This window comes from Mauremys reevesii, unplaced genomic scaffold (assembly GCF_016161935.1).
Source record: "Mauremys reevesii isolate NIE-2019 unplaced genomic scaffold, ASM1616193v1 Contig1, whole genome shotgun sequence".
Lineage (NCBI taxonomy): Eukaryota > Metazoa > Chordata > Testudines > Geoemydidae > Mauremys > Mauremys reevesii.
Window position 1 is genome coordinate 3,969,357 of NW_024100715.1, and position 13,112 is coordinate 3,982,468.

At 49.7% G+C, this 13,112-nt stretch overlaps 1 protein-coding gene across 1 annotated transcript; it reads right to left on the reverse strand.

The window, feature by feature from the left end:
* Positions 1–450: 450 nt before the first annotated feature.
* On the reverse strand, positions 451–10,471 carry LOC120392372 (killer cell lectin-like receptor subfamily B member 1B allele B). The gene is made up of 5 exons (XM_039517087.1): positions 10,438–10,471; positions 10,043–10,246; positions 7,075–7,229; positions 5,753–5,865; positions 451–1,247 (listed from the first exon to the last, which is right to left on the reverse strand). The coding sequence occupies exons 1-5, from the start codon at positions 10,469–10,471 to the stop codon at positions 1,115–1,117; spliced, it is 639 nt and encodes a 212-aa protein (XP_039373021.1). The 3' UTR covers positions 451–1,114.
* Between the last annotated feature and the right edge of the window lie 2,641 nt (positions 10,472–13,112).

The window sequence follows — 13,112 nt, forward strand, 5'->3', positions numbered from 1 at the left end:
GCCGCCGTGGGCGGCGGGAGCAGTCCGTGTGCCCTTAGGGCAGCAGGCGCGTTTCCGTGGTGGCGGCAATTCAGCGGCAGATTCTATGTTTAGCTGTCCGCAGCAGCTTCAGCTAAACATAGAAGCTGCCGCCGAATTGCTGCCACCGTGGAAACGCGCCTGCCGCCCTAAGGGCACAGGGACTGCCCCCGCCGCCCGCGGCACCAATTCGGCAAGCTGCTTGGGGCGGCGAAAACTGTAGAGCCAGCCCTGCGCCTGATGCAATGAGGCCCTGATCTCAGCTGGATCTCACTTAATAAACATCTTGAAAGCAACGCAATGTTTTCACAAAAGTTTATTTTCCCAAAGAAGTGAACATGCCTCATATCCAGGACACGCAGACGGGGTCTGCAACAAGGAAAAGGCGCTGCAGCCTGTAAAGGGTTAACAGGTCACATGGCTAGTTGGGGCAGCATATATAAGGAAGCTGGGTTAAAGGGGAATGAGGTGGGGGTGGAAGTGCTGAGACTTAGCAGTGGAAGGAGGGAGAAAGGGGCTCCAGGCTGGTCCCTACGGCTTCCCAGCTGGTCCCTATGGGCTCCCGGGCCCATTCCAGCTCTCTGGGTCCCATTCTTGCCCTCCACCTCCCAGGTGTGTGCCCATTATGGAGACTCACAACATTTCCATTGCGGGGGCACTAGCTCCCCAGTTCCACCACCCCTGGGGGGAGGAGTGTGTCCTCTTTATTCCTGGGGGGCTGGAGTGGGGAAAGTCTATGGGAATTATGGTCCAGTGGGGTCACTGAATTTGCTTTTCTTTAGTGGATAATAAAACCATTGACTTCAAAGATGCCGCTGGGATCTGGCCCCTTGACTCTGGTGTAGGCTGACCAGATAGCAACTGTGAAAAAACGGGACAGGGGGTGAGGGGTAATAGGCGTCTATATAGGAAAAAGTTCCAAAAAATGGGACTGTCCCTATAAAATTGGAACATCTGGTCACCCTGCTCCGGTGGCGCTATGGCTCATTCACACCCGCTGGGGAACTGGCCCCAGATGTGCAGCAATCTGACATTTACATTTATAAGTAAACCTGTAACATACAGTAGATGTTTCAGACTTTAATGTGCAGATCATTCAGGCTGCAGTCTGTAGCGGGAAAGCTGCTTTCTGGCAGAGCCATTTTAACTCAGTGCTGCAGATTTCAAAATCAATCTTATTTCTCAACTGTCCACAGCTGTTCTTTTCAGCCTGTCTTACTCCTGGGACCCTATAGGATGAAGCAGAAAGTCACTGTCGGTTTGTTTCGACTGATTAAAGAACGCCTGTAGCAGCTCTTCATGGGATGTCACGTTAGGTCGTGGTTTCTTCTTTCAGCTCCACATTTTTCCCCACACAGCCCCATTGTGGGAAATGGGTTGGTCAGTGGGAGACCTGGAGAACCCGTGTCCATGTTACATAGGGTATGGCTACACTGGCGATTTGCAGGGCTGGAAAGCCTCCACCAGCGCTGCAATTAGTAAGTGGCCACACCTGCAGAGCACTTCCAGCGCTGCAACTCCCTGGCTGCAGCGCTGGCCGTACACCTCACTTGGCATGGGGAATAAGGATTCCAGCGCTGGTGCTGCAGCGCTGCTCAGCAAGCGTGGCCACACACCAGCGCTGTGATTGGCCTCCAGGGTATAAGGATGTATCCCAGAATGCTTTTATAAATTACTCTCTTTGTTTTGTTATGCAGCCTCTCTTTGTTTTGTTGTGAACGAGCTCCGCGGAGCTCCGTTGCCGTTGCCGCTTATCTAAAAAACAAACAGAGCTCCTGTTTGCTGTGATCATCTGTACCTGGCTGTAAACAGTCAAATGAGATTGCAGGCAGGGAGTGAATGAAACAGCGGGGCTTCGTGTTGGCTGCAGGCTGTTTGCAATTAAGAGTTAAGACTAAGGGGTTGGAAACATGTTCTGATTTTTCAAAGCAGGAAGCTAAACACACAGTGTTGGCTCCAAAAATCCACTCTCTCTCTCCCCCCGCTCCCTGTCACACTAGACCCCACTCCACCCCCCTCTTTTGAAAAGCACGTTGCGGCCACTTGAATGCTGGGATAGCTGCCCATAATGCATCGCTCCCAACAGCGCTGGAAATGCTGCAAATGTGGCCACACACCAGCGCTGGTAGCTGTGAGTGTGGCCACACACCAGCGCTGGCCCTGCACAGCTGGATGACCAGCGCTGCAAACTACCAGCGCTGCAAACCGTAAGTGTAGCCATACCCACAATTGACCCTATTATGGGTGTAGCTTGGGTGTTCAAGCCACCAAAGCCTAGCTGTCACCCATGCTTATGGTGTGGCTCTAGCTCCCACTAGTGGCTGCCTGACCGATATTAGGAGTCTGCTACGGGCTTGAAGCTACTCTAGCTGCAGCCGTTAGCTCCGACAGGAGCGACTTGTGCTTTTTAGACACATAGGACATGAGTTCAACACCTGTAACCCACCTAGGAATCAGAGTAGCAGCCATGTTAGTCTGTATCCGCAAAAAGAACACAAGTACTTGTGGCACCTTAGAGACTAGCAAATTTATTTGAGCATAAGCTTTCGTGGGCTACAGCCCACTTCATCGGATGCATGTGCTGAAGTGGGCTGTAGCCCATGAAAGCTTATGCTACAATAAATTTGTTAGTCTCTAAGGTGTCACAAGTTCTCCTGTTCTTTTTGCCACATAGGAATGTTGCATTGCAGAATCAATTAAAATACATACCTAGTGGCTCTAGTAGATCAAGATACAGCCAAGAAAATACCCACAGCACAAGGTTAAACCCAAATACATTCTAGCCCAGCTTACATCCTGCCAGCTGCCTTTTGCTTCCTCCCAGGTAGCTTTTCCCATCAATGTCACTGGCTACATAGCTAAATAACCATTATAAGGTTGTTAAAGCTTAGGAACAGAAAGACGAAGTCTTAGAATTTTCTATGAAATAAAATGTTTCATCCTTTCGACTCTTATTTTATATTATACTAGTAGCAGTTGCACGGCTGTGGTTATTGGGCCAAAAAATCCAGCTTCTGTGCCCTTTCCCTCGTGCAACCAATGACAATGTTGCATGCAAATTAGCTGTAGAATAATGGTGGTGATTGGCTGTTCCCTCTGACATCACAGTGGCCTAGGACTCTTGGCATGACTTAGGCCTGGTCTATACTACGTGTGAAAGTCGATCTAAGCTACGCAATTTGAGTTACGCGAATAGCATAACTTAGATCTACTTACTGTGGGATCCACACTACACAGTGTTGATGGGAGATGCTCTCCCGTCAAGTCCTATTACTCTTCTCATTCCGGTGGAGTACCGGAGTCGAAGGGAGAGCAATCTGCGGTCAATTCAGTAGGTCTTCACTAGTCCCACTAAATCGACCATTGATCGCCGCATGTGGATCCCCTGGTAAGTGTAGAGAAGCCCATAGATACCTGCCTTGCTGTCCCAGAGTGTAATTTGTAAAGTCAAAATGGCTGAGAACTTAAAAATTGGACTGTAGCAGACCACAAACCCCAGCGAGGGTGGAACTGGGCGACATTCTGAACCAAAAGAGCTCTCAGCCATGCATGTAGCTGTCTCCATCACTTCACACTGACTCTATAGAGGTTCCAGGCTTCAGCGTGAAACACAGACAGGGGAACCTGAAATCTTACTATATGGATTGTGAATGATAATATAGTGTAAAATTAAAGTCAAAACCACAAAGGCAAAAGGAAAGGAAAAATTAAAAACAAAACATTTCAACTGTATCAAAACATGAAGAATCTCAACAAAATCACTACATTCCCACAAGAAATGTCAGTTCACTCCAATGGGAAAATGTTCCCTTGAAAAAATTATGGCCAGTGCCTCATAATAAGCTGTCTCGCTGAGTTTGCAGATACACTAATAAAGCGTGTCTGTTCAGGCCACTTCTTAATCTGTGAGTTAACACGGGAATTATGAGAACAGTGTTCCAATCCTTTGGGCTTCTTTGAACTAATATCCTTATTTCAGTTCCTGTGTAGACAAACCCTGGGTTGTTAAACTGAAGTGGTCAGGCCAGGGCTTGGGCAGCAGGCCAGCTCTGCCTCCCACACTGTGGCTCCAGCCCTGAGGGGTGCTGGCGGGAGCAGTGGTACTCGCGAACAGGAGAGCCATTATGCCTGGCTCCTGTGCGGGAGACCACAAGGGCTGGAAGGTGAAGTTTTGTTGGTTGTTTCTTCTCTGTCCCTTCCCTTCCCTTGTGCATCTGTCAAGCCTTTAGCCTAGAGAGCAACAGGCGAGTTCTGCAAATTGTGTGCACACCCACTGGGCATCTCAGAGCCTTTATTTACCTGTGTAAAGGAATGTTTGCACATGGAGATTGAAGAACGTCCATTATTGAGCACCAGCATCAGAACTGCATGCACAAATACCCATTTATGCAGGTAAATATGGACAAGGAAATAGCATCTTTCTGAACGTGAGGGTTGCAGATCTGGTCCGGCTCTCCCTGCTGGCAAAGCACCAGATTGCTGAATTCCCGCCCTGAATTCCAGGCCTGAATTCCCACACTGTGCTTTAAGCTTCCCTGGGTCTCAGCAGGCTGCAGGTGTGTTTTTTCCCTCAGCCTCTCTGGCACATTTCCTCGGTGCCAACTCTCAGTCTGCCACCCCTTCCTGGAAACAGAGTGCCTCAGCCCGCCCACCCTTGCACCCCACAACTAGTGCTGACCCCCAAGATAACTCAGTAGCTTAAAAACACCCCCTGCCAGTATTGTACCAAAGGTCTGAGCCGCCTGGGTTACCGTTTAACACTCTCCGGGGACATGGGGCAGTTTTGAAGCATGAAATGCTTCACAGAATTCGAACAGCGCTGCTCTCTGCTTCAGACACAAAGGCAGTACTGCAAGGCAGTACAGATCGCTGAGAAATGAACGGACATGCAATGTCGTTCACTAGCTCCCCCTTCCCTTGAGAATCCTTATGGGGTCTGTGCTTTGGTAGCCAGGGGTCCCTCTGCCCCATCAGGCTCCTACATGCAGCTGCGCTCAGCTTGAGCTGATGAGAATCATAGAGATGTAGGGCTGGAAGAGACCTTGAGAGTTCACCTAATCCAGCCCCCCGTGCTGAGGCAGGACCAAGCACACAGAATGGCTGACGAGAATAAGAGGTCAGTTCCTGTCCTTTTATAACCTTCCAGATCATCTGTCAGGTGACCTCCAGGTCAATCCCCACAGGTGACCTCATTGCTGGGCAACCTTTCCCCTGTTAAACTAGTCCCTCTAGGCAGGGCCCAGCCTTTTGTCTAGAGCAAGTATATTTCAGTGGTTGGGCACTTTAGTCATTGACCTTCGTTGCTAGTCTTCTGCCACCCCCACACCTTGGATTTCCAGTTCAACCTGGAGGCAAACGCACAACAAAGATGACAACTACCCCCCCTCACCCCCGCCATCCCCCCAGTTTAAAATGGAGTTTGCAGCTTGGTAAAGATACCGGAAGAGTTCATAATCTTGCTCAAATTCCTAAATTGGACAGACGGATTCCACAAAGTGTCACCGGGGCCAGGTTTAAGTAAGCCGCGGTTTGAGGAGTGGGCATCTAAAGCTGGCTTAGATTTGACTCAACTGTTGGGATAATCTGAAATCCTTTCCAGTCCCCTACACTGTGACTTTCAGCTGCTACGAGTCCCAGAGGAGCTGGCGAGTGACACTCTGCATGCTCTGAACCAGCAAATTACACGCCAAGGCTTTTTTCACGCATCATATAGTAAAACTCAGGAGACACTCACCGTTCCTCATTGACGGGGCCACCGTCTGCCCAGGTCCACTTCTTCTGTGTAGAGTTAAATGATAATCCAATCCAAACAGCACCCTCAGCTGGTATGAGAGCCTGCAGGTAATCCTGCAACAGAAGCGGCTGGGTGAAGGTATTGCTCTAGAAGTCTTTGATTTCTGCCCCAGCATTAGACGGACCCCGAGATGCTGCAGAGCAGGAAAACCTAACGGCAATAAACCAGCACAACACGCTGTGCTGGAGAAAGTCGCTCGATTTCTCTGGGCCTCAGTTTCCCCTTTGTAAAATGGGGACAATGAGCTGCTGTTTGACCGTCTGGTCTATTTGGATTTTAAACTCTTTGGCTCCAGGACCATGTCTCCCGATGGGCACAGCCAGGTCCCCACGGAATGAGGCCCCCATCCTCCCTGGGCCCACTAGTTGCGCTACTATAATATGAATAAATAATAATTATTATGGTGATTTTATGTCATTATCATTAATGATGGATCTAGAATCGTAGCTCTCTGAGCTGCTGACCTTTGAACAAAATGTCTGTAACTCACTGCTGGGGTTGGAACCACATTCTTACCTATTAGCTTATTATGGAGGTGCCCGGCAGGTACTTAGATAATTATTGTTACTTGTGCTCGGGTAGAATTTAGGAACACAGGAATGGCCAGACGGGATCAGACCCAGGGTCCATCTAGCCCAGGGCCCTGTCTCCTACAGTGGCCGGCAACGGCTGGTTCAGAGGAAGGCGTAAGAATCCCACAGCAGCAGACGTAGGATGATCTCACCCCACACTGGTTCCCATCCTGTCTCTAGTAGGTAGATTCTAGGTCTCTAACAGATCAGTGGCTTAAGCCCTGCAGCGGGAGGTTTACTGTCCTGTCCAAAGCTCTTCCAGCATTAACTGAGATCTCTGGATATTCATTATCCACATTAGCTTCCAATCTCTTTTCAACTTTTATTTTTGAGCCCCAATCAACTACCTGGGCCCCATTGTGCTAGGTCATGCAGTGGTTCTCGAACTGCGGGTCAGGTGGGACCCCAAAGTGGGTTGTGACCCCATTTAAATGACTTGCTGTGGCCCGAGGGTTTCAGCCCAGGGCAGCGGTGTTCAGGCTCCGGCCCTCCTTATCTGCCCGGGGTGGGGGGACTTGGGCTCCAACTCCATCCCCACTCCCCTGCCCGGGGGCATGTGGTAATTTTCGTTGTCAGAAGGGGGTCGCGGTGCAATGAAGTTTGAGAACTGCTGTATAGAGACAGGTAACAAAGAGAACAGAGACGTGATGAACGGCTCTCTCTGTGCCCCTGACATGAAATGTACGTTACCAGCTGTTCCGGGTCCGGGATCACCAGCATTTGAGATCCCTTCCTTGAACAGTTGTCACGGCTCTTGCTCCAGGTGCCAGTCTCCTTAGACAGCCAGTAGCACTTGTCCCTGTGCAGCACCCAGTCCCCGGGGCAGAGTTTGCACCCGGAGCCACCTGCAGGGGGCAGTGGGAAGGGCGGAGATCATTAATGCTTCTGCAGTTTCTGAACACTGGGGAATTCTTTCCCTCCAGTCAACTGTGGAGTCAGAGAAATCTCCCAGAGCTAGTCCCTGCAGCCTTTCCTGTGGGCTGGCCTGTTCTCCCCTCCTGGCTAACCCACCACCCTCCCAATTCCCTGAGCTGAAATGGGGAGGTCTCCGATTGAAGGGCCCAGTGCAGCTGCTGCAGGGGAACCTGCTGAAATCCTCAGAGCCCGGTTGCTGCTGGATGGGATGGAGGAAGGACGGGGAAGCCGCCTCCCCTGTTGAACAGGCCAAAGTAACACCCCGACATGGGTCCTCCAGAGGAACTGAACCCCGGCCGTTCAGCACTAGGAGCACACGCCACTTGAGCTAAAGTAGGTCTGGAAGTACTGGGGTCACTCTGGACCCCAAACTCTTAGGGTGCCGGTAGCGCGCCCGATGTATCGCATCTCAGGGCAAGCATTGTAGGTGCTTCAGCAGTCTGGCCATGTAGGGGATAGCCCGGGTGGGTGCCAATAACCACTCGGGCACCTGGCTCAGGGAAAGGGGATTTGACTAGGGCTGGCAGGAAGGGGAGAGGTTGCAGGTCGCCTCGGTGCAGAGGTTTAAACAGTGACAGTCATAGACGCCCGTGAGGGCTTCAGGGCAAAAGCAGTGACAGCTGTCCGAGGAGCTCGGGGGAGGGGGCATAGCGGGGGTGGGAAGTGGCGGAGTGTGGGCGGGGCCCTGGGGAAGGGGAGGGGTGGAGTAGGGGCAGGGCCTCAGGGGAAGTTGTGGTGCAGGGGCAGGAAGAGGTGCAGTGGGGGTCAGGCCTCAGAGCAGAGCACGGGGTGGCACATCCACCCAGAAAAATGAGAGTCAGTGTAATGCTGACAGACACTGGTCGTCAGTGGGCAGGATTGAACCGGGGACCTCTGAAACTTAGTGCATGAGCTGCTACAGCATCATCTAAAAGCCAGGGGCCTCTCAGCTAAGGCTGTCGAGCAGACTCATTTGATCTCTCTCTCTCTCTCTCTGTGCTGCTAGATGGGACAGAACACCACACCCCGGAGGTGTGTGGGTTACATCAGCACCTGTGGTTACAGTTCAAAGGGAGCCATAGCTGACCCTGACTGGGTCCCTGGGGCCGTCCGGCTGAGAGGCAGGGTCTTCATCCCCGGTGCCTGCGCTGTCCGCTCCGGTCTCTCCAGCAAACAACCATTTGTGGGTTCCCAAGCCAGGCTCAGGTAGCACCGGTTCCCTGCCCAGCCGTCGCGGCTCCCCCATGAGCCCCACACAAAGTTCCAGCCGTCACAACTAGCTCCACATGTGGCTCAGTCCGCAGTTCCTGGGGCTTCTCTCCTGCTGCCACGTGGCTCCCACACAGACCCTGGCTACTGCCTGGCTCAGAACCTTTCCCCTTACCTGGGCAGGGGTCGGAGCAGTGCAATATGAAGGATGATATATAGTCCCTGCTTGGCCAAGAGGAAGGGGACATGCAGAGGTGCAGGGGCTGGTGGGAGTTGTAGTCCCCAGCTTTGCAGTTCCATCACACAGCCCTCCCATGGCAGCAGGAGTGACTCTTTTATGGACCAACCTCTAGAGACCTTGTCATAACAACAGGCACAAAACCTGCAGCCACATCTCCACTGCTAGGATGATTAACACCCCCACAGCTCACTTGTCAAGATCCAGGAGTCCTGCACAGGCCTATCACAACATGTGCTGTGTCTCCTCCGGACCTCCAGTGCACCACATGCCCCATTAAAAAGAATGGGTGAAACCACAAAATCACTACGCTCTCAAATGCACTCACACAGGAAAGTGATAAAAGACAAAAATGCCACATCACCTGTCGGCAAATGCTTTTCACTGAGCGATCGGTCTATATCTGCCCTCTCTGTCCTCGTCCTCAAAGGAAACCTGTATGACACCTTCAAAAGACGAGCCTGGGAGCTTAAATTCAAAACCTGGCTCGATACCAAAACTTCTGGTCTTAATAAAGACACCGGATTTATGATTTATTACAACAAGCTGTAACTCTTTTTTTGTCCTGTGACTGCAGAGGTGGTAACCAACCACTTCACCTTGACCGGTCTCTTACAATATGCGTTTACTTGTGCTAAACAATCTGCTTTGCCTGGCATTTAGCTGTGACACTCTGGGGATGTCTACACTGCAATAAAACACCCATGGCTGGCCCATGCTGCTGACTCGAGCCCAGATGTCTACACCGTAATTTTATAGCTGCACAGCCTGAGCCGCGCGAGCTCAAGTCAGCTAACACGGGCCAGCCCCCGGGTGTTTTATTGCACTGTCGACATGCTCTCAAGAGTCCTTTCCCAGCCCTGAGGAAGAGCTCTGTGTAGCCCCAAAGCTTGTCTCTTTCACCAGCAGAAGTTGGTCCAATAAAAGATATCACCTCCTGCACCTTGTCTCTCCAGCCACCGGACAGACACGCATAGTTTACATTGTACCGTGGAATTATGCCGGATATAGTGGATGTAGATGGGAGGGAAAAACATCCCCCACACAGCACAGTAATGAATGAGTCAGGGGGAGGGATAGCTCAGGCATTGGCCTGTTAAACCCAGCGTTGTGAGTTCAATCCTTGAGGAGGCCCCTTAGGGATCTGGGGCAAAAAATTGGTCCTGCTAGTGAAGGCAGGGGGCTGGACTTGATGACCTTTTGAGGTCCCTTCCAGTTCTAGGAGATTGGTATATCTCCAATTATTACCTTTATTACCCTTTAGACAGCAGTCCCTTAGATGCCGGTGTGAAGTGGGTCACAGTGAACTGAGGTTACCTGCTGAGCTTATCTGGGCTGGATCACACAGACTCTGCTTCAGACGAGAAAATAAGTCCTCCAGGTTGGCGTTGCGTTCTCCTCCACTTCTGGTTCTCTGGATGACACCGTCGCTCTTCGAAGCTGGACCTTCCTCTGCTTTATTTGAGAAGCCCTGGAAAACTTCAGAACAGCATCGGTGGGAACTATTGTTACTGCTTGTTGCTTAGGGAGGACAGAGCGTGGGGTTGTGATAGATCTCTGACTATTGCCTGGTCTGCAGATAGACTTGCATTGAACTAACTAAAGGCTCCAGTTAAAACTGATGTAGTTATTTCAGTTCATATGTCTGCAGGGACTCTCTTATTTCAAAATCGAAGTGGCTAAAGTCCATTCAGCTCCATTCAAGTTGGTACCAACATTAACTAAATTGACCTTAGCGATTTTCATTCCGAAATAACAGCGTCCACACAAAGTGGACAAAGTCAATTTTGTTAATGACAGGAGAAAACTGAATGAAGCTAAATCAACTTTGGCAACTTTGAGTCTGAAATAAGAGTAAAATAAAAGGAGTCCTTGTGGCACCTTAGAGACTAACACATTTATTTGGGCAACAAATAAATAAATTTGAATAAATAAATTTGTTAAACAATAAACAAATAAATGTGTTAGTCTCTAAGGTGCCACTAGGACTCCTCGTGGTTTTTTTGTTTGTTTGTTTTTTGCTGATACAGACTAACACAGCTACCACTGAAACCTGAAATAAGAGTGTGCGCCAGAGATTAGAACTAAAATAATTACACTGGCTTCCGAAGAGGGAAGGTGGAGCAACTGGTACTCAAGGTGGCTCAGCTGGGTTTGTTTCTTTCCTCTGCCACAGACTTCCTCTTTGACAATGTGTGCGGGTCATGACACTGTGCCCGTCACTGTGCCCATGCACTGCTACAGGCCGGGGACCGACTAGCTAAGCAGCAGTTCTGCAGAAAAGGACCTGGGGATTATCATGGTTGAGAAGCTGGATATGAGTCAGCAGGGTGCCCTTGTTGCCAAGAAGGCCAACAGCATATTGGGCTGTATTAGTAGGAGCACTGCCAGCTGATTGAGGGAAGAGATTATTCAGCACTGGTGAGGCCACACCTGGAGTATTGCATCCAGTTTTGGTCCCCCCACTACAGAAAGGATCTGGACAAATTGGAGAGAGTCCAGCGGAGGGCAACAAAAATGATTAGGGAGCTGGGGCACATGACTTAAGAGGAGAGGCTGAGGGAACTGGGGTTATTTAGTCTGCAGAAGAGAAGAGTGAGGAGGATTTGATATCAGCCTTCAACTACCTGAAGGGGGGTTCCAAAGAGGATGGAGCTCGGCTGTTCTCAGTGGTGGCTGATGACAGAACAAGGAGCAATGGTCTCAAGTTGCAGTGGGGGAGTCTAGGTTGGATATTAGGAGGAAACACTATTTCCCTAGGAGGGTGGTGAAGCACTGGAATGGGTTCCCTAGGGAGGTGGTGGAATCTTCTTCCTTAGAGGTTTTTAAGGCCCAGCTTGACAAAGCCCTGGCTGGGATGATTTAGTTGGGGTTGGTCCTGCTTTGAGCAGGGGGTTGGACTAGATGGCCTGCTGAGGTCTCTTCCAACCCTGATATTCTATGATTCTGTGATTCAGTCCCTCTAGGCCTCAGTTTCCCCTTTGAAAAACTGGGCTAGGAGCACTCTTCTAAATTAAAGTTGCTCAGTAGTGGGGAACACAGTGTCAGTCTACATGCAGTTGTTATACTGGGTTAGAAACTGCCCTAGTTAAAGTGGTTCAAATGCCCCAGTATGGATATAGTGATGGTGGTATAAAGGTGCACAGCTTATCCCTGTAAATTTACAGGGAGCTGAAAGAGAAGAGGATTGGAGAGAAAGCAACAGGTTGAAAAATGGAAAAAAAAATCAAAGTTAGATTTGTTCTTCAGGTTTCCAAATGAAACAATTTTTTTTCATTTTTTGAATGTTTTCCATGAAAACGTTTCTTTTCAAATTTTTATTTTCCTCCCATTTTTTAATCTTTTTTTCTCCTTCCCCCTTTTGCCTTTTCCCCTATTTTGCCACTGAATGCGACAGAACAAACGCTGGCCACAGTTTCCTCATTTTTCCGTTTGTCACCCCGTATGTTTTCCAAAGTTGCAAAGTCAACAGAAACGAAAAATGGAAAAAACAACAACCCAAAACGAGCAACAACCCAGGGCGTTATTTGAGAGGGATTGAGGAAAAGGAATGAAAAGAGGTTAAAGAGGAAAGATGGAAAACACCAGGATAAAAATGATAAGTGAAAAACGGCAGAAAAAATAATCTGAAAAATGTCATGAAAAAAATCAGGAAAAGGGATAAATGAAAAAGAATAAAGCGGGGGGGACCCAAACAACTCAAAAATGGGGAGAAAAAAGGCTATTTTTGTTTTGTTTTCAATTTCACCCATAAGTTTTTAAAGAAGGGAAAAAAATTGGGGTTGGAAAAGTCCTTTCTATATTAAAAATGTTTTGATCTGCTCTGGAGAAAACCTCCTTCATTATCGCAGATGATGCGAGATTAATGCGTCAAGCCCACAGCTGTGCCTGGTCTGTGTAACACTTTGCCCTGTTGCTGGGGATGAGGACGTATCACACAGTTCACCTGGCAGACAGACCGGATTTCCAGCTGAACAAGAAAACGCATGATTTGTGTTACAGTAGCACTTGGAGGGAGAGTGGTGCTCTGCTGCGCTATGCAATGCAGACACAGCCTCTGTCGCAAACCCCTGCCAGTAAATAGACCACAGAGACAGAGGATAGGAGGGGAAGGGAGGCAGAAAGAGGGGAAATGAGATGCTCGAGATCACACAATAGAGGGGAAACCGAGGCACCGAGAGGGTCAGCATTTAATTGAACTGTGTTAACCCCAGAAAGGGGGGAGGGTCGAACTTAACTAGTGACTGAGCTGGAAAGCTGGGGTCAGGATGGCTCACTACAGAGCAAAGAGTCACCAGGCAGGGGACCTGGTGCACTCTCCGTAGCAGAGCAGGTACCACTGGAAGTTAGCCCAGGAGAGGCCAAGGCTAATCAAGGTACCACGATA

Excerpts from the sequence above, each read along its gene's own strand:
- LOC120392372 (XM_039517087.1), bottom strand. The coding sequence starts at position 10,471 with ATGAAAATCGCTAAGGTCAATTTAGTTAATGTTG. Across the intron at positions 10,247-10,437 it reads GGTCAATTTAGTTAATGTTG|CAACAAGCAGTAACAATAGT; the intron begins GTACCAACTTGA and ends GTCCTCCCTAAG. Across the intron at positions 5,866-7,074 it reads TCCCGGACCCGGAACAGCTG|GATTACCTGCAGGCTCTCAT; the intron begins GTAACGTACATT and ends CTTCTGTTGCAG.